The 21,554-nt window shown below is 41.9% G+C and overlaps 1 protein-coding gene across 1 annotated transcript in view; it reads left to right on the forward strand.

The window, feature by feature from the left end:
* The window catches only part of LOC109527145 (calsyntenin-2-like), a 164,655-nt gene that overhangs the window by 121,188 nt on the left and 21,913 nt on the right, over positions 1 to 21,554 (forward strand). The window contains exons 6-10 of the mRNA XM_019888883.1: positions 101 to 250; positions 3,947 to 4,132; positions 5,875 to 6,132; positions 6,778 to 6,899; positions 16,518 to 16,680. Coding sequence (XP_019744442.1) covers positions 101 to 250; positions 3,947 to 4,132; positions 5,875 to 6,132; positions 6,778 to 6,899; positions 16,518 to 16,680 — 879 coding nt within the window. The remainder of the gene's footprint in view (positions 1 to 100; positions 251 to 3,946; positions 4,133 to 5,874; positions 6,133 to 6,777; positions 6,900 to 16,517; positions 16,681 to 21,554) is intronic.

The raw sequence follows: 21,554 nt of genomic DNA on the forward strand, positions 1-21,554 counted from the left end.
TCTCAAAATCTTAAAAAAAATGAAATAAAAATCAAAATATTGCCAAAGGAGGAGAAGTGAGTGTGTGTATTAATTCCCACTCTCTTTTGGTGCCCTTTAGGTAATATTCGAAACACGGAACGACTGAGCTATGACAGGCAGCAGAGCTACAAGATTCTGGTGACAGCCTTTGACTGTGGTCAGAAGACAGCCAAGGAGCATGTGGCTGTGCATATTGATGTCAAGCCAGTCTGCAAAGCTGGATGGCAAGGTCAGAAATAGCCAAGTAACTCTTACTTTGTTTCTTCTATACTGCTGGGTAGAAACCTAGGATGTGTGATTACAGTCCTTTTTTTTTTCCCCACAAATTGAAACTGTTGGTCTGTCCCCACACCATCCATTCATTTTACGCATTATCAGCCAATTTGAAGTGTTGAAAATAGCTTGAACAAATCGATTGAGTGTCCGGACTGTCTGAGACAGTCTGAGACAGTCCGGACACTCAGAAAAACTTTGCCTCCTCCCTGCCATGGCGCATGATATGACCTCAAGATTGAAAGTCTGGATGTTTTAAAAACACTGGGGAAAGCTCTGTTTTGTTCCAAATGAGTGGCTCGAAGGAAGGAACTGCTCAGCCACAACTTGATTTCCACCAGGTCTTAGTTAGCTCATCGTTTTATTTATTGCATCACACTTGGCTCTTTTACTGCGTTTGGGGAAGATGCGAAGTCTTCGACCAGAAAAAGTGCCCCTTTCTACTGGGAGGTCCGAGGGGGAAAAAACAAGGACCCCAACTTCATCAACCAACTTCAATGTGATGTCACTTGACGATGGCGACCTTCATAGAGACATAGACTGTGAATGGCAAAACATCATTTGCAAAATGAGAAACATATCTTTCTCCTTTATTTATTATGACATTGATTTTGTTATTTGACATTAGCTCATGTAACACAATGGGATTACCGACCTGCATGAAGGTTAATCTGTGAAATGAATGAAATGCTGTGAAGATAAGATATGCATTTATTGATATAAATGAAGGAAATTATGAAGAAGGTTTGCCAGAGGTCAAAATGTGTTGTGATGCACGGGAACAACAAAGGATTTATTCAAATCTGCCATTTTTGTTGTTTACGCTGGCCTGAAACGCTTGGAGGTCAGAACTGGGACATTCCGAGCGGGTTAAATCCGACTTCCCGAACCTTCCTCGAATGCAGCAGAAGACTTTTGAGAACCGATTTGCGAAGACGATGTAACCACCGCCGTTCGCTTTTTTTGAAGTACAAGTACAGTGTTACCTCTACTTACGAAATTAATTGGTTCTGGAAGAAATTTCTTGACTAGAAAATTTTGAGATGCGTTTTCCATGTAAATGCCCTCATCCGCTCCAAACCATCAGAAAATTTGGACATAAATGTTTTCGAAAGCATAAAAAGGCATCCAAATATGTAACAAATACATGTTACAATTAGATTATTGCACAATAAATGAGACTTGTGCATAATGTAAAAAACAAAAAATAGCGTAACGAATAAAAATGATGGTCATCTAACTTTTAACTGCGTCCTCATCGTTTTTTTTTTGCCCTCTTGAGTTCATGTTCTATCTCAGAAGTGGTTTTTGCCCGGCGTTTTGTAAAGAACTGATCCAAGGACATTTGCTTTTGTTGGCTATTAACAATCTTTCGAAAATGTCCAAGGCAAACATCAGCATAGTGAGCGATTGTCCGACTGGTGAACACTTTTCCTGGGTGATTCACATTTACGTAAAACTATCGAAACAACTCATGGCCCGAGGGTCGAATGACGAGCATGCTGCATAGACACAGATCTATTTATCTATCTATCTACACACATAGACATGTACGGTAGAGGTCCCTCTTCGCCAATGGGATGCCAGGAAGATGCCAGGTAATAGCCAATGGCAGAGCAGGTTTAAGTATGTTGCGTTCAGGAAACTCGGAGCTGTGATTAGCAGCGCATACTGTATTTTCACCTTTCGTATTTTGACATTTCTTTCGTAACAACAGGCAATATTTTCCTGTTGCGATGTTTTGTAAATTGAAAATTTCATATGAAGAAGTGTTCGTATGTAGAGGTACCACTGTTTTCAGCTTTTTATTTGTCTTCAGATTTCAATCAATTAGCAGTTCAACATGATGTTGCGCTGCTGTTGAGATGAGAGCAGTAGAAGGTACAATCCCAAGTTCGAGGCGCTGTGTGGTAACTCAAGCAAGATGGTTTGGATTTGTTGTTGTTTTTGACATCTTGGGCCGACAACAGCAAATGATACCTTGAAATATCAGATAATTTCGGACCGTTTCTGTGTAGGAATATTGAGAAGCCATGGAACGTTGTGAGATGTGTGCACTTTTTCAGCACACCCTTTTCTTCGCGTGAATTCACTTTAATGTTAGAACGAATGTCTCTTGTGGAAATGAAACCCTATGGTCGTGGTGGGGGGGGGGGGGGGACAAAAGCTCTCCAGAGCAAGTTGACCGGGAGCGTTTCCTTCAATGCGGAAGCCTGCTATTGGAGCCAGACTCTCCCCTGCTGCCTCACCTGTCAGCACTGACAGCAACTCACAAGTCCAACTCATGCGGGAATCAAAGAGGAAATGAGGAGGAGATCAAGCAAGAGAAGTCAGGGGAGGAAAGTGAGAACCAAAGTTAGAATGAAACAGAGAGTTGATGGTCCTTCCTGCTGTCTTCAAGCATCTGCGACCTATTCCAGTCCCCTGTTTAATGAAAGTGTAGTTTGCTCTGATATCAGCTGAAAAGGTCATCTTTTGGACGCAAGACATTATGCTTGTGGTCTGTATATTGGTCATGTGTGAATGCTCCCAGACAGCAAGGAGAGAGAAAGGAAATGACCAAACAGGGAATTCTCAAAATAGACTTGTGATGCGCTTTCACGCAACACTAGATCGGGAGAACTTTCGGATATGCCTTCGAGCGTCAAAGCAACTCTCATTACACCGAGTTAACCGACTGTAAAACGTGTTCTTCTTTTTATATTGATGTGTGAACACCAATTAAGGACTAATAACCTAATGTGAAGAATGACAGGAGCAACCTTTTTATAGACGGGACTAATCAATGAAATAGGCCTGTCACATGCTGAAAATATGCAGCCCAATACATACATACAATACATAGGTCATTTCAAAGAGATGGACCAGCAACGGAAAAGGCTCGTTCCCCTCTCTAAAAGTCATTTTCATACTGAGCTGAGAGCGCTAAAGGATGTCAATTTAAAAAACATTGAGAATAACCAAATATGCTGCCACTTTTTTTTTTTTTTTTTTGGTCTGACAGTAATTTGGGACAGCTCAACTCACCTCATAAGAAGCAGCAGTTTGGCAGAAAGAGCAATTCTTCAAAAAAGAGGCTAGCAGCTGTTTCATGACAATTGGCAAGACAAGGCAGCTTTATTTATAGAGCGCATTGCATACACATGTTTGACAAGTACAACACTGAAAACCGTTTACACACAAAAGAGTTAGACATTCAAAAGGGAAGGAACGAACTGAAAAGTAGCTTACTGAAATGAATAAGAGTACGTACAGGGAAAGATAAAGATTTGGGAAATTGTATTGGAAAAAAATGTTTTAAACGAAAAATGAAACATAAAATGAGTTACGAGCTGTGTACTCAAAACAACCTCATACTTGAATTTTTCCTTAAAGTTCTGAAAGCTTCATGCCAAACAGGCATAGCTTTGGTGTCACACCGTTAACGATAACCCTCCAAGCAATGGATATTTAAACAAATGCTGGGGCAACACATGTAGACAGATCATCAAATAATACTTCCACTCATATATGGTTTTTCTTCCACAAGATGATTTGCACTACTGAACGTCGTATCTAAGTCCATAATTCTTTAATAGCAGCTTGCTTGCAACTGAGACAGAAAAGTGGCAAATACACAAGATATATTTAATAATGGGTGTTATCCTTTAAGGCTGGAACAAGCGGGTGGACTATGAGCCTGGCACTGGCAGCAAGCCTCTCTTTCCAAAGTTGCACTTGGAAACATGCGGAGGACCCTTGTCCGGTATCAAGGTGGTGCTGGAGCTGCAGACAAGTCACATCGGGAAGGGCTGCGACCGGGAAACCTACTCCGAGAAGTCTCTGCAAAAACTCTGCGGTGAGTGGAGACAACTGAGCACCAAGAAAACGAATTGGGTCGCAGCAGAAGCGGCTACTCAAATAAGAAATTAAAAGCAAGAGAGATGGCTGAAACACGGAGCTGCTGCTAAGCTGCGGAGGGCCGTCGTGACGAGAGACAGCGACATTTTAATTAAGGCTAAGAAATTACATTTGATGTCTCGCTCCATTTTAGTCACATTTCCAATGTGCCTATTGTAGTTGCGGAGACCGCTTGGAATTCCATTTTATATTCTTAATGAAGTCTCTAAGGACATTCCCAACTGTGACGTGTTCATTATTGCATTCCATTTGTCATTTCCTTGTTATATATGCAAGCCAGTTTTTCCAAAGACAGCTCTAGCTTCAGCAAAACAAAGGGAGTATATTTCTTGCATTTCCACTTATATTTGCGGTCCACTCTTCTGTATTTCTGTGGAAGCTATGCCCAGCTACTTTGTGTATTATTTGCGCCGTCCCAAACGACCAAAGATGCCACAAGATGTGACCAAAGCCCCGTCTAAAGAGCAGTTGGTGTCAAAAAACACTGTGGAAGTGGGACAGCTCGACCAAGACTTGCTAGTTCAGGAAAACGTACAGTAGTACCTCTACTTAGAAAATTAATTGGTTCTGGAAGAAATTTCTTAACTCGAAAATTTTGTAAGTAGAGACGCATTTCCCACGTAACTGCCCTAATCCGTTCCAAGTCCACCCCCCACTCCCCCCAAATTCAGACAAATATTTATAAAGCATACAAATGTATCCAAATATGTAACAAATACACATTACAATTAGATTATTGCACAATATATGAGAGTTGTGCATAATATAAAAAACAAAAAATAGAGTAAAGAATAAAAATGGTTATTTAACTTTTAAATGCTTCCTCATCGTTTTTTCTTTTTGCCCTCTTGAGTTCATGTTCTCTCTCAGAAGTGGTTTTTGCCCGGCGTTTTGTAAAGAACTGATCCAAGGACGTTTGCTTTTGTCGGCTTTTAACAATCCTTCGAAAATGTCCAAGGTAAACATCAGCATAGTGAGCGATCGTCCAACGAGTGAACACTTTTTCTGGGTGATTTATATTTACGTAAAGCTATTGGAAATGCCTCATGGCCCGAGGGGCGAATGAGGAGGATGCTGCATAGACACATATCTATCTATCTCCACACATAAACACATAGGGTAGAGGTCCCTCTTAGCCAATGGGATGACTGGATGATGCTCGGTAATAGCCAATGTCAGAGCAGCTATAAGTATGTTGTGTTCTGGGAACTTGGAACTGTGAGTACCAGCCCACGCTGTATTTTTACCTTTCTTATCTTGAAATTTCTTTTGTAACAAGAGGCAATACTTTCCTGTTGAGGCGTTTCGTAAAAAATTCATATGAAGACACGTTCATAAGTAGAGGGACCAGTGTACGAGGAAAGACGTTAGCAAGGAAAGAGCAGGACACTGAGGTGAAGGGGACTTGAACGCAAGGCAATATTATTGTAGATGTGGGAAAAGACCAAACAAGAGGCACTGTAGCAAACCCGAATGGGACAAGTCGAAAGGAAATGATGATTTCACGTCACTTTGACCTGTTGGCATTTTATCTAAGCTGCAATGTAATGTAATTTTTTTTTTCATACAACCTGAATGCTTCCATACATGGTCAGTGCAAGCAACATTTGGAATGCAATGCTGCGATGAGAGTGTTTCTGCTCTGCACATTAGGTAGTTTTGAACTTGTCGTTCTTGCAGGAGCGGCATCGGGCAGTACAGACCTTCTTCCCGCCCCGAGTCCATCCACCAACTGGACAGCGTCTCTGGTGACCGACAGTGGCCGTGACAGCGACCTCATCTACCGATTTGACGGACAACAGGCAGCCAATGTTCCCGATCATGTGGTGCCCCAAAACCTGACGGATCAGTTCACCATTGCGACGTGGATGAAACATGGCCCCAGTCCAGGACTCCGAGCTGAGAAAGAAACTTTACTGTGCAACTCTGACAAAACTGGTGAGGAGACACTCTCACTTTTGCTTCCTTCTAATTTCAACGACGGCAGGAAATACTTCATTCTTTTTTTTTTTTTGCAAGTCAGTGTGATCATCAATGTATCGTTACATGCATTGTACGTAATGTGCAGGAGCTTTTGTTAGACGATCGCAACATTGACCTTATATATCGTGTTGGCACGGTAATGTTACGAGTCATTTTCTCCCGGAACTGGACTGACGTGTGAAGGATAAAGACGCCTCAGTGTGCTACCGCAAACCAATTCCAGATAGGCGGCAGAAAATAGATAACATCTTACACTGATTTGAATGTTGTCATCGTGCATGGAGCCGATATTTGATGTGAACCCAAACAACTGACTCACAGAGCCCAGCTGGAAATGAGATCGCCACATTGTACAGAAATGTTGACGTCTCAATATGTGACGCTTGCTGTGATCGATATTATTTCCCCCAAATATGGCTGTATTCATATTTGAACTGCATGTATTCACGGCGGAAATGACTTCAGGGGTTTAAATGACGAATGTACCAAGGCCTCCGTTTCACACAGCTGGAAATATCTATTGGGCACTGAAAAATACTCATCCTATCTTCGGTGTCTGCATGTGCAAACATATACTGGATTTGTTGTTTGTTTTTGCAGAAATGAACCGCCACCATTATTCTCTGTACATTCACAACTGCCGGCTGGTCTTCCTGCTTAGAAGAGATTTCAGCCAGCTAGACACTTTCAGACCTGCTGAATTCCACTGGAAGCTGGAGCAGGTAAGGAAGTGTGAGTGTGTGCGTGGCGAGCGAGGATGGTTTCAGGGTGATTTTGCAGAGTGAGTGAAAAGCTATCCATTTTTCGCTGTCGTAAAGGGAGAGCTTGCCTCTTCTCATTAGCGCAGGCCCTCACCTGCCCACCTTTCTTCACGCCATCTTCTCAATGAAGAATCGAGAGGGGAGGAAACAGTGCTACTTTGTGCACTAAGAGTCCCCCGCGTTAGCTGCATTGAAAAAACTGTTTCGTCAAGGAGAATCACTGGGCCAGCAGCACTGCGTACGTGAAGACGGTTATTTTTCAGTATTATTTTGCATTTGGATGGTATTTCCACCCGTGTTTCAGTTTCAGTGTCAAATTGTAACGTCACATCGATGCAATCCAAACATTATTTTCCATGAGCCTGACAAACAAATGTGCATGCAAATCCTTTTTTAAAATTTATTTATTTATTTATTTATTAATTATTGCCATGACGTGCAAGCAAAGATTTGGAATACGAGCGTTAGATGGTGGCAGCCAATTCAGCTCATTTCACAGTGAGCAGCACTTTGGCAAATAGTGAACAATCCTTCAAAAGAGATGCTTCAAAATGTTTATTACTGTCTGCCAGTGAAAGGTGACTGCCAAACTCATCATCTAACAAAGAGAATTGCGCATTTAAAACAGCCACATCTCTTTGCCAAAAATGAAAGTCCGCTAGCTTAATGCTAACAATGCAAATGCAAAATGTCACAGACAGGCTAACAAATAGAACTTTTTTTTCCCCCCGTTCGTATGTTTTTTTTTTTTTTTTTTAATCCTGCCACTTCCTGTCTCCGCAACTTGTCCAGCTCGACTGCGGGGCTCCAACGAGGACAGTTCCTTACAGCTCATCTATTCAGAAGACCATCACTGAATGCAAATTCGTGGTACAAAATTGGTGCTCAAAAAATTGCACACCTAGTAGTGCAGCCGAATAACACTGAATTTCACCATTATGAAAAAATTACTTGCAGACTCTTCGTTGCACACCAAGCGATTGAGTACCGTATTTTCCGCACTATTGGGTGCACCTAAAAGTCTTCAATTTTCTTAAAAGCTCACCGAGTGCCTTAAAATCTGGTGCATCTTGTGTATGGTCATTACGGTAATACATAGACTCCAAGATGGCTCCTTCCTGGAGAGATGCTTCCAATGTTATAACTTGCTGTTGGTTCAGTGAACTGTGTCGCTGCTTTATTAAATAAGTTTTTGTTGCAGCTCCGAAAAAAGGAGAGCTGTGGTGTTAATTTTTTAAAACGCACACTTTATGAATGTCTTTCACAATCTCAACAAATCCAGTTACGTCTGTCAGTCTCCTGCCTTTTCTTCTTCATTCAACTCAAGAGGCGATCATGACTGCCTCGGGAAAACGTAAATTAACGATTCCTTCATTGAAACTACGAAAATTGAAAATAATGCATCAAAACAGAAAATCAAGCGAGGAAATCAAAAAAATAAATTCTCCGGCCCCCCTAACAGAATTTATTTTGTGATTTCCTCGTTTGTGAATACAGTACACAACAAAGGAATAAATAACAAACACGTCTGAGACAGTCCAGTCTCCTACATTTTACTAACATCTGATCTTTCTATTGGAGCTATGCTCAAGGAAATGCCAAAATAAATTCTCTAGGGGGGCTATAGAAGTTATTTTGTGATTTCCTCGCTTGATTTTGTGTTTTGATGCATTACTGTATTTTTGATTTTCGTAGTTTCATTGAAGTAATTGTTAATTTACGTTTTTTGGAGGCGGTCGTGAACGCCTCTCGAGTCAAATGAAGGGCTGTGGCTACATCTAGTGGATGCATTGTAGACTGTGTCTTATAATGCGGTGCGTTTAATATATGAAAAAAAATTACAAAATAGACAATTCATTGAAGGTGCGCCTCATAAGCCAGTGCGCCTTTTCGTGCGAAAAATACGGTACTGCACATCTACAGACTTGACGCAACAGACAAACTGGCTCCATTTATTAACCACAAAAATACGGTGCGCTTGTCAATCAAAGTGGATCTCCACAAAGAAGAGGACAACAGGTGAAAGTAAAGGAGAAAATTTCGAGTTTTTTTTTTTTTTTTTTTAAGGCTGTAAACAATGATTACAACATTCGCTAACTGTGCCTGTGAATTTTGACAACAGAGGCTCTCCGCGCTTTGCTTTGTAGCCACAGGAACAAATGAAATGATCAATATTATGGGATATTATTGCATTTTTGGGCAGGGTGAAAGCTTATGTGCATTTTTGATTGGCTTTTACTTTTGATAGTGTTCAATAACGTTGACCAATTATTCAAATTTCGAATCACTTCAAAATGAGTAGCAGGCAGTTAGTCTCTCATAAAAACTAGTAGGCGAAACCCGCACTGTGTGCCACAGTTCAGTTGGATTCGGCCGTACGTTTTCATCTAGCACCAGGAAGTAACCCATTGTTTGTTTTTGGGGTTTTTTTTTTCACTTTTCTTCGGAATTTGTTGAGTCATCTTGAAACATGCCCTCCCTTCCCCCTCAATCGGATAACAAATGATGGTCTGTTGTCGTGGCATCCTCTGCCAGCCAGAAATTGGTACAATATGGCATTACATTTTCTTTTTTTCCACCTTCAAGGTCTTCACTCTATCAAAAAGTTATTCTGGTCTATTTCTGTATTGTCACCCTGCCCTGCTCCCTCTCTGTCTCAGTCCGCAGACTCCCTACAGACGCATCTTTCAGAATCAGTGAGGTGAATTATGTTTGTTCCAGTCTTTTAATGAAAGTAAACACATTTTCTCTTCACCGAGTTTGTTTAGACTGCGTCAACGTCATCTCCTCTGATCTGCTGTGTTATGTTTTATTACCTGAATCTTCCTTTCTCTGGGTTTTTTTCTGCGTCTCTGATACAAAAAGGTAAATGTAACACTGCAGTTATTTTAGTCTTGGAGATCTACACAATTATGCTTTATCGGGTTCCTTGAAAGACAAAGTGTCGTTGCGAAGATCCTATAAGAAGTTATTTAAAAGGATTCAGAAAAAGTGCAGGCTCAGCCACTTGCCTTTAAAGTCCCTGTAATAATGAAAATAAAAATGTCTTACAAATCTGACACATCCCCCAAGAGCATTGTAATTAACCATGGCTGCCAAATGTGAATGAATACAAAATTTCTAAGTATTGTATATAAAATTAGGTAAAAATTCAGCATTCTCTCAGCCCTCAGACGCTGTGGGCTGAAGCATTGTCCCGCTCAACTGTCTCTCAAATAGGTTTACACCAGCAGTCCCCAACCCTTCTTGCCCCACGCACCGGTTTAATGTTAGACAATATGTCTGCGTCACGAGTGACATACTGTAGACGGATGTAACAGAGAATCCAGTCATTTTTCAAAATAAAACACCAAAATGAATAAAACGGAAGTAATGTTAAGTTATTCATTCTTTCTATGCGGCCCGATACCAAATGACCCAAGGACCGCCGGCACTGGTCCGCGGCCCAGGGGTTGGGGACCACTGGTTTACACATTAATCATCTTTCTTTGGCCGACACACCCTAATATTTCTCAGTCGTGAAAATATATCCACTTCAAGCCTCCGGTGGCTGCAACATATCCTACCAAGTCATCGTGGGGCTTTTCCGTGCCATTACCAGAGGTGCTAGCCACGAGCTAGCTTGTGGGCTAACGGCGGATTCATCTAATACATCGCCACCGCTCTTGTTGTTGTGTCAGTTTGTGGGTCCACATAATAGAGACACTTAAGGAAGGGAAAGGTAATCGTTTAATAAACATGGCAGCACACATTCTTCTGCCTGTGGCTCACAGTACATGGGAGCCATTTGAGCATGTTTCTTGCTAGTTATATACCGACAATGCTGAGTGTTGCAGCATATCACAGTAGCCTAAAAAACACAAAATAGGGAATTTAAATACAGACAATATAGAGCCCTTTCTCGCGCTCTCGCTCGCTAATGCTTGTGCCGAACAAAAACCTCTCACACGAAACCCCCAAAAACTCACATAAGCTAAAAATTCTCACAAGTTAAAAAAACGTCTTTCATGTGCCAAAACAAAAAAGCATCTCAAAACTAATTAATCTCACTCACTCCCTCACCAAAAAGCATTTGACGAACACTCAAAAACATTATGTGCGCGCGCACACACACACACACACACACACACACACACACACACACACACACACACACAAACATGCTTGAAAACTTCACTCCCACTAAAAAAAGCACCCCCCCCCACACACACACACATCTAACCAAAATAGCTACTCTTAGTAAAGCAAAGAAATCATCTCACACACAGAAAAAAAAAATCTTTTTATCTTTTATTTTACCGTGTGAGCTTTTTTTTCTTCCTTTTTTTTTGCAACAGACAGAGTGGGGGTCCAATTGCATGCAAGAGGCGTTTGGCGTTTTGTAGATAGCTTCTTTTTACACTTTTGTGCTATTGTTCACGCAAGAACGAACACTTGCACAGACATAAATGTTCTCCCACAGTTCTGTTTTAGTGTGAGGCTCTTTTGGTGTGCGTGAGGTCTTTGGGATGGATGAATGAGCAATAAAGGCTTCGTGAGCACCTTGTAATAAATAAGATGCAGGTTTTTTTTTTTTTTGCCTCGGCTCAGCTACAACTCGTTTTGCATTGATTGAGTGCACAAAAATAGCCATGCAGTCTTTGGCACACTTTTTTCTTTTGTTTTTTTAAGATGCAGATGAATGCGGGTTGGGTTGAAAGGCGTCTCTTCTGAAATAAATCAAATGTAAACAATTCTGAATCAGCTCGTTAATTACATTTTAAATAACATAACACTGGCCGAACAAAAAAAATGGAGAACCATGCAAGTGCACACATCACAAAGCACACTTTGGTGTGAGTAAAATGCGTGAAACTAAATATTTAGGAGGCATGACGCATTACGTTCCACGTTTCCGGACGACGGCAACGTGACGTGATTTTAGAATGAGTGCTTTCGTGCGTCTTGTCGTCTTGTCCAGTCTCGCTGGAAACTGGTAAATGAAACAGATCTTTGGATCTGAGCTAACCTCATAAAAAATGATGTGTGCCCTGAAGCAATGCAGGTAAGGTCAAAGAAAAGTGAACACAGGTTCTTCTTTAAAAAAAAAAAAAAAAAGCTGCAAAACACTCCTTCAAAGCAAAACAAGTTGTTGTCTCATGTGCAAAAACCGCTTTTTGTCCAAGATAATTATTGAATAAGGTGTTGAATATTCATACAAAAATATCTGAAAAGCAAAACTCAGCTGACATAATTCATCCACATCTGTGGTTTATACAGAAAAACAGTGACCGCAGAAAATGATTTTCAGGCCATTTTGTGCCTTACAGCATGAAGCATAAACCAACATCTCCCAATTAGGCCAATGTGATTATTATGGGCCTGCAAATGGTGCCGTACCTCATTCAACATTCAATAACTGCCTTAGGTCATCGAACGGTGGTCCAATCATTTTAAAAACTTTGAGGTGACCTGCAAGACAGATGAGGTAACATTAGAAAACACAAATTAAAAATCGACTCTATTTCATTGATTACAGTTTCAAAGTGACTTTTTTTTTATACATACATGGAGACAATCAGTAAACCACAGCAATACTGTATTAATTGTTCTTCTCAGAGGATAAAGAAAATACCCCTGCTTTATCTTTTATTTAAATATTTGTTTCTGAAAGGGTTACAACATCGCAACCCCAATGCTATTTGTGTCTTATCATCATCATCACATGACCAAAATCCAGAATACCGGTGACGTTCGAAAGGTGACCCAGTGGCATTAGTTTCAGTCGACAGCATAAAATGCCATCCTCCGTGGATGGCTGAAGAATCGCTGGATTTTACAACTTAATTCTTATTCCACAAAGACAATAGTAATATAAATACTGCATTTAGACTTGGGGGCACATAGAATACTTTCTGGCAAGGAAAAAAGAAAAGACTTGACTCTGCTTTAGTTTGTTTAAAATGTGTGTGAGGGAGAGGGGTAAGAATGGGGAAAAAAAAAGTCAATGTGTATAGTGTATTTTCAGCGACTGGTTTTTACTGTACAGTAGACTCAAGAAAAAACAATTTGATGAAGTATTTTTTTTCCTAGAGTAGCGAATGAATGAACTCCATGCCGTTGAGCCAATGTTGCTTTGGGAGCCCGAACCATTCCCAATGGCTAGATTAGTAGTACAGTCGAGAGCCGCAACGCAGCTCACTGCGTTACAAGGACAAGGCCGGTGGGATTTGTGAGGGAATGTTGGCGTGGCGAGAGAGGGAGGAGGTGACGACTGCATGTCAGAGCGGGCCATTCGCTCCCCCCTCATTCCTCTTGCACTTAGGAAGGGCACTCAATGGCTTCCGCTACAACTCCATTTAGCTGTATTGATTTTTCAATTGTTACCCTCGAGAGGAGAGGCTGAGAGCCATGAACGAAAGTTGGCAGAGGGCGGGAAACAGGCCTCCCATTTGTCAAACAGGTCGAAGGCGGTGAAGGAATGTGGCTTCTGACGGAAATCTTGACGCAACCATGGCAGCACAAACTTCTTTTCTTCTCCTTGACTGCTCATGACAATGGATATCAAAGTCAGGCACTGTGGCCAAATACAAATCCAGATTCAATCTTTAGTCCTGTTCGCTTGAGGGGAAAAAATACAAAAACAAAAGAAGAGATGAAAAAAGAATGGTCTGTCATTTTTTTTCAAATCTTTGAAGTTTGACTTCAGCAAGTTTGCCAAACGAGAGATCCTTGGACAGAAGATGGAAACTAACCCAGGCTTGCAGATGTCTGCTGTGCGGAGCCCCAGACGTGACACTGGGAAGGAAAAAAAAATCAGTTGTAGCCAAAATATAGATAGAGCTTAAGCACAAAATTCCAATTTGTGGCCATGGAGGAGGTATCATGTAAGCAAAATACAAATGAATCATGAGCATTCCTGGACAGTCGAGTCAGGAAATGGATAGCTAATATAACACCAGAGCATAGACGGGCTAATGCAAATTAGCATCGTTGTTGCGGTAATTGGAAACCCTCAAACTCCTTTAGCACACAGAGCAGCAACGCATACACAGCATATGACAATATTAGGCATAGGCGTACCATATATTCTCTGCACTGCGGGTGGCAAAGCTTATTACACGAAGGGGCATCCTACTCTTCTTCATCTAAATCAGGGGTCTCAAACTGGGAGGATGCTGGCACTAGGGGCTGGGTGAGGCTGGGCCGCATCAGGTTTTCCCCCCAAAATGCATTTATTAAAAAAAAAAAAAATAAAGAGAGAGAGTGAGATTTTTTTTTCTTCAATGCTTTTGCTTCTGCGATACCCTACACTTTTTCAGTGCTTTGGTTCTGGTTTTCCACAAGAAAAGCTCTGATAAAACATTCCACTGTTCTCAAATATCTTTCTACACAAGATGAAAAAAACAAACAAAAAAAAAACAAATCAAAGAACGTAATTTCCGCTGGTACCAGATCGGCTCAGGATCCTGAGCCTGCGTAGGACGTCAAGCACGGCACAGTGATTGGTTGAAGGTCAGGAACCATGGAAATACGAAGTGTTTGTGGTGGTCGTTTAATATTAAATTAAATACATTTAAAAAATGAATATAGTTTGAAAAGTGTGGCTAGTGGCTAGCATGAAGCGGGCGCTAACATGCACACATACACATAAAACTTCGCTTGTGTGTATGTAATAGTGCTAGCTCCATGTTAGCATCTTAGCACTCATTTTCCCCATTCTTGCGTGTGTTTAATGTCAGATCTGGTGCTTCGGAGCACCCGGCTCCAGTGACAGCCACACTGGCGTGTTGTTTATCTGCTTAAATGTGTATTCAGCACTAGCGAAGGCAGCAGTGGCGGGTTGTTTACAGCTGTGGTTTACACGTGTATTCAACCTGATGCTGGGCACCGTGGGCACGGTCACATTGCTGCTATAGTCCGGGTGTGCCGAAGCCGTCGGCCTATGAACGAGACAGACCTATTTAGCACAGAGGTAGTGCTAACACATACAGAATCCATATCAAACTTGCGTGGGCAGCACTAACATTAAACTTTCATATCAAGGCGGGGGGGCCGCATTTGGCCTGTGGGCCATGAGTTTGAGACCACTGATCTAAATAATGATAAATCTTTTCCAGGGGAGCTCAGTGCTGCCCGGCGGCACGTTGCAGCACACCGTCGTACAACACTGAAGGAGCACAATTCAAAATGTGGGTTTGCCTGTATACTGTAACAAACAGTAAAGAGCAGTCCCGTAAAATTCTGCAATATAGCTCGAGTGTGAACAATCAACCGCGATATAGCGGTGGAACACTCTATTTGCAGGCTAAGATTTCCCCAAGGGAAGGCGAGAGAACGCCATCGCTCTCAAGTAAGTGTTCCAATTTCACTGCCATGAAAGCAGTTGCAGGGCTTAGTTTATCATTCTGAGTTCAATTAACGTGAATGAATAGCGGAAGTGGTGGGAAATTAGCGTCCGCCCTTGTCAGCAAAGCACCCTCACCAATCTGCTTTATCTCATTGCTTTCAAAGTGCTTGTTATGCTGCCGTCATACTTGATCTGCATCATGCACTTCCTTTGGTACACAACAATGTAGGTTTGTTATTTCAGGGTACGTGTGTGTGTGTGTGTGTGTGTGTGTGTGTGTGTGTGTGTGTGTGTGTGTGTGTGTGTGTGTGTGTGTCTGTGCGTGTGTGTGTGTGTCAAAAAAAGCCCATGTGTATTCTGTTTTCACAATAGTGGCTGACAAAGGGCCATTTAATGGCGCTGTCCTTCACTTCGGTACCACTCAGTCCATGTTATTTATTCTTTTAGCTCAACATAAGCTTTCACTGACTGTACTTAAACATTGACAGCTTATGCCTCCCTCTCTTGGATTTTTTTCTACTCGTCACCCGTGCCTTACACTCTGCACCAGAAAATAAATGATCGCAAATCAACTGAACTATGAAGCAGGTTGCGATTATATTGCTACATTACTACAAAAACACACACAGAATGAATAATAATAATTTCACTCTCCTATCCTCCGTACCAAATGTATCAGCTACTGAGGAATACATCTTGACAGATAACAAGATCAACCATGTTTCTGATTAAAATATGACTCGCAAGGAAGGTTTTAGACATGACCAGTAATAGTAGCAAAGTACAGCCGATGACAATATCCGGTGTGCGTGAAAGGGCCAAATGTCCCGTTATCTGATTTTGTGCACAAAATTGGAAAATAAGTCGTTACCTGTTTTTTCATTTTGGTGTTGAGATTGAATATTGAAGTATTTTGTGTGTGTGTGTGTGTGTGTGTGTGTGTGTGTGTGTTTCTCTTCCTGTTTTATTTTGAAAAACAAATTAATGAAAACAAAGTATCTTGTAAAAGCGGACACTCCACCTTTTTTGTACAATGATTAGCATCCCCCTTCCACCACACAAAACAAAACAAAACAAAAATAGTTGTCAACTCTTCAAATCTCTTGTTTGATGTTTAGTTTGACCATCTATTTTTTTTATCTCTATCTCGCATACTGCTGTTTGTTGGAAAAATTAGGTCACTGCCACCATACAGAGTTGATGTCTCGTTGCCTAGTGACCGACGCAAATGTCTTCTTCTCCTTCTGTAGATCTGTGACAAAGAGTGGCACTATTATGTGATCAATGTGGAGTTTCCCGCTGTGACTCTCTTTGTGGATGGAGTGACCTATGAACCCTACCTGGTGACAGATGACTGGCCAATCCATGCATCAAAGATCGATACGCAGCTCACAGTGGGCGCCTGCTGGCAAGGTAGGTGTGTGTGCGTGCGGGCGTGCATATGTGTGTGGGCTCAAGGGATTTCCACTTGCTAGAAGGAAGCTGTTAGGGAGGGGCCAGCCAGGCAGCCTCCTCAGCCAGGGGGCTCTGCACCTCACACCTGAGACTCGTCAGCTCATCACCCACCTGTTGCCTATCTGCTCGTTTGGACTGATACATATTGATTCACAGACCATTCCTCAGTGCAAGTTCGTGCCGTCACCACGCCAGTGGACTTTGTTGCCATTTCCTACAGCTGCTTGTTCCTTGTGTGGACAATTCCTTGTGGACTCCTCGTGCTTCCCCCTGAGTGACTTTGCGAAGACTCTTCGAATAAACTACGCCAAGTGTTGGCTTCAACAATACCTGCCTGTTGTCGTGCTCTTGGGGTCACACCCAAACCCTAACAGAAGCAGTGAACATCTCATTTATACTCGTATCGCTTTTCGTTCTTTGACTACTTTGATGGTACATGTGCAGTGACTATATCAAGCTTGCACACAATATAAACATTTTATTGATATATAAAAAAAGAGACCCCAATATTTTTTTCTTTGACCGTAAGTGTGACTCGTACAACTCAAGTGATCGCCAAAAACTGTTATGAACAGTTCTAAATAGCAAATTACTGTGAGCACAAAAGCTTTTGGCTTCTGCTAGAAAGCAACATCAACAAAAAAACAAAAGACCTCCCCTTGGAATAGACATCATCTCGAATTGGCCTGCAAATGTGGTACTTCAGGCAAGATGTGGTTGGTAAAGTATTGTCAGCAATTCTTTGCGACTACCTGCAACTAAGAATAGACAGAAACAAGCTTTTCTTCCATGAAATATGGTGGCCAGACTCCATTTGACTCCAGAAGTGGTTTCAGGATTTGACGCAAATAATGTGCGGCGAGCACCTTTCCAGTACGTGTTAGTGGATGTCACATGTTTATGTCCAATCAAATTTCAGCTTCTATGTGTTGCCAGATCAATGTAATATGCCCAGGGCCGGTCAATGTGCAGTATCTTAAACCGTATTAGATATGGGACTCTTACTATAAGCAGTCAGAGTTTACATTTGTCTGCATTTTTCTGTCCCCTGATTGCTTGTTCGCAGCAAAACTCGTCACGGTAACAAGTTTGACCAGCAACTCACATGAGTAGTGGTGTGCACACTTGAATACATTTTATAATCAAGATCTCTGGTGACATAGATGTGCCTAATAACACGTTTTGTTTTGTTTTTTTGGTCATGTTAGTAGATAAAGTATTGATTAAGGAGTGCCCCAGTTTGATGTATATGGCACAGTCGGAATCTTTTGTATAGTGTTGGTGGTTGCTACGATCGCAACATGGTAGTGGTGCGTATACTGCCACTACAGGCCCAGGTACCAAAAACACAGCCCCCTATTCTAAACATTATACAAAAAATAAATAAATAAAAACAATACACGATTGCAATTGACTCACCTCGGTCTTTTTGGAAGACAAAGGGAACAGCATGGAAAATGGTGAAACCTTGCCACAAACACTGAGATCCTGCATCAGCCAGTGCCAAGCAATGTTGAATTGAAGTCACAATTGAAGTACTGTATATGCATGCCCACACCTAGAATGTAGGAGAGAAAAATAAATACAGATTAAGATGTAGGCCTTGGGGCTGTGAGCAATTCTTTTGAAATTGAGAGGCATGAGCAAAGTGGGTATCAAACTGGTTGCAGCAGCTGGGAATAAGAGGCAGCAATGATCACATTGTGGTAAATTGGAGCTGCCGTGTGACGATTCGTTTCGTTATAAAAATGTGCTTTCCGGGGGTGATGTGTGCATTGGGGGGGCGGACCGGCAGCAGTGATCCACGCTGCAGCTCGCCTAAATCAAACTCGAACTTCCATCAGTGTCTTCAAAAAGCATCTCTCCCCCGAACAAATTTCTTTCCCTCTTGCGCACGATTGCACTTTTCCTTTCGTCATCGTCATTTCTTACCCATTACATTTGGCCTTTCCTGTCGGATTCTTCTCTTGGTGAACTTGTGATTGTGAGAGAAAGCCCTTAAGGCAGGATTAAGCGGAGGGAATGGGCCACAACTTTGCCAGCTATTACATCCCAATGAAGCTGACTTCAGCTTCACTAAGCTGCAACTGATAACTTTGCAGGCCATTAGTGAGCCTTTGGGGCTCTCATTTCACTAGTCCGGCCCCCCACCCCACACCCTTTTACTCGCATCACAATAATGAAGTGTGTGGACTCGGACGGGCATGCTCCATTCCCTGCTTTGTTTTGCAGCGAGAGAAATTGGTTGGCATTTAACATGCACAATGCGTGTGTTTTATTTGATTGTTTGCTTGTTGCTCACTGTTTGAAGGAAGCTCTATTGGCATTCTCACATTGGGCAAGGCCACATGGCAATATTTGGGTCTCAAATATCAAAGCAGTGAATGACACCCCCGACCCCCATTAAAAAAAAAAAAAAAAGCACTGGGCGACAATTTTTTTTAATTGAGTACCGTATTTTCCGCACTAGAAGGAGCACCTAAAAGCATTCAATTTTCTCAAAAGTCGACAGTGCACCTTATAATCCAATTCGACGTATATATGGATCAACATTCTGATTTCTTGCACATGGTATTTTAAATGTTCTGTAAAGCACTTTATTACAGCTGCAGTGATTGCGAAAATAAAACGATTGTATTGTGTTACCTTTAGCATAGCTCCATCTAGTGGATGAATGCAACCACAGCCGCTATTGTAGCTTCTATTCTACGCGCCTTATAATGCAGTGCACCCTGTATATGAGAACAGTTTTAAAGTAGGCCAGTCAATGATGGTGCGGAAAATACGGAAAATCAGTCATAATTTCTAGATGGATGTTTTGTCCTGATTCCAAACCTGCCTTCTTTTCTCGACAGCACGCTAGATTTTCATAATAATAATAATAATAATAATTATAATTATAATAATAATATCATGACAATATCATATGGAATATTGGAATAATCAGCTACAGGTGCCTTTTTTTCATCGCTATGAATGACAACACATGGTAAAATCCATTTTGCGCAAATTTTCATAGGTCAAATTTCAAAAACAAAAAATTAAATTATCTCAAAAACCTGATGTGCTAGAAAAAAAAGTAAGGACGTCTTTTAAATCAGCCACAAAAATTCGTTAAGGAACACATGGAGCCATCTCTGACTGAAAATTTGCCATTGACCTGTGTCATTAATTACAGGGCATGGACTTAAACCCACTAAAATACACCAAAGACCATGATAAATAATGATCAGTTTTTATTGACACTCGGGGCTGTAGTCGAACAGTATATTAGAGACTGTGGTTTGATGTGCTTGACAACTGCATCACAGCCGACTGAGAAACACTTTTTTTTTTAATGGCCCTCTTGTGTGCTTGCATATTGCCGTCAAAATATTGGAAACGCCTCAGTGTTATGCACTTCTGGTTGTTTTTTTAATTTGGTTTTGTGGGGGGGGGGGGCGGGTTGTGTGAAACATTGTGACTGGTAAGTGAAAATTTCCCCGTCCAATCTTCATTTGTGCCCATCATCCTACGACGCCACACCACACTGCAAATGGAACAGCAGCATCTGTCAAATGCACACTCAAAATATCTTGCTGCTCATTTGACAGCCAAAGTGTGTGTGGGTTCAAAACACACCAAGAAAGAAAAATGACCCACATGCTGTCTCCCAGGGCAGGAAACGGAAGCAGCAAAGCTGAGGCGACATCAAAATAAGAACAAACTCCGTTGAGAGTGAAATGCGAGACGGTAACACAAATGGCGCATCAACAAACTGGCAGCTGATACATACGTGTAAGAGCCAAACGTTGATGTGGCGTAAATATTTTAAGAACAACACCAAAAATAGAGAGAATCCAAAAATGTTGACTTGAAAACTGTGACCTTGAGTTGCATGCACGTGCTCGTTATTTATTGACTCCAGAAAGATGCATTTCCTTGCAGTGACAGTTGCAGAGCATTCTCGGATGAATATCCATTGCGTCCGTTGCGTCTGTGAAACTTGTGCTCCAAATATCCCAAGAGGAAGCATCACACGATATATGGTGATGTGCCAGATGTTGGGAGCCTGTCGCTTCACATTTAAGTCATTACTCCAACATGAATTAACACCACGTCTCACAGCTTTTTGTGTGTACCAGCTTCATCTGGGTTGGATGTTCCGGACCCGCCCACGAGAGGTGATAATCCGCGATACAGAGTGACCCTGTAAAAGTGCATTAAAAATAAATAAATAAATAAAATAAAAAATTTTCACCCCTCTGGTGGTGTCCATCCCTCATTCAGCTCGGGTCCTCTACCAGAGGCCAGGAAGCTTGAGGGTTCTGCGCAGTATCCTTGCTGTTCCCAGCACTGCACATTTCTGGACTGAGATGTCCGATGTTGTTCCCGGGATCTGTTGCAACCACTCATCTAGTTTGGGGGTCACTGCCCCGAGTGCTCCGACCACCACAGGCACGACTGTCACCTTTACCTTCCAGGCTCTCTCCAGCTCCTCTCTGAGCCCTTGGTATTTCTCGAGACGGTGACGGACGGAGACGGGAGACGGTGGTTCGAATCCCGCCTGGGGCAAAAATGAGCACATAACATCATCCAGTGTGGGTCCTTGGGCAAGATCCTTCACGCTATGCCTACCTCATACAATGATGAGAGACAATAAAATGAATGACATGCCGGCTCAGACGTCGCCCGGCCAAACAAGGTCTGCGTCAGGTGCTGGGGAACCAGAGCACCTTGATGAAAAATGGGCTACTGGAACAAAGCGGAGATGGGCGAGATGCGATAACATGGCTCTGTTGGAATGCTACTACTCAAGCAACCCTAGTCAGAGGGGTTACATGCAGAGAATG

This window comes from Hippocampus comes, unplaced genomic scaffold (assembly GCF_001891065.2).
Source record: "Hippocampus comes isolate QL1 unplaced genomic scaffold, H_comes_QL1_v1.1 scaffold228, whole genome shotgun sequence".
NCBI lineage: Eukaryota > Metazoa > Chordata > Actinopteri > Syngnathiformes > Syngnathidae > Hippocampus > Hippocampus comes.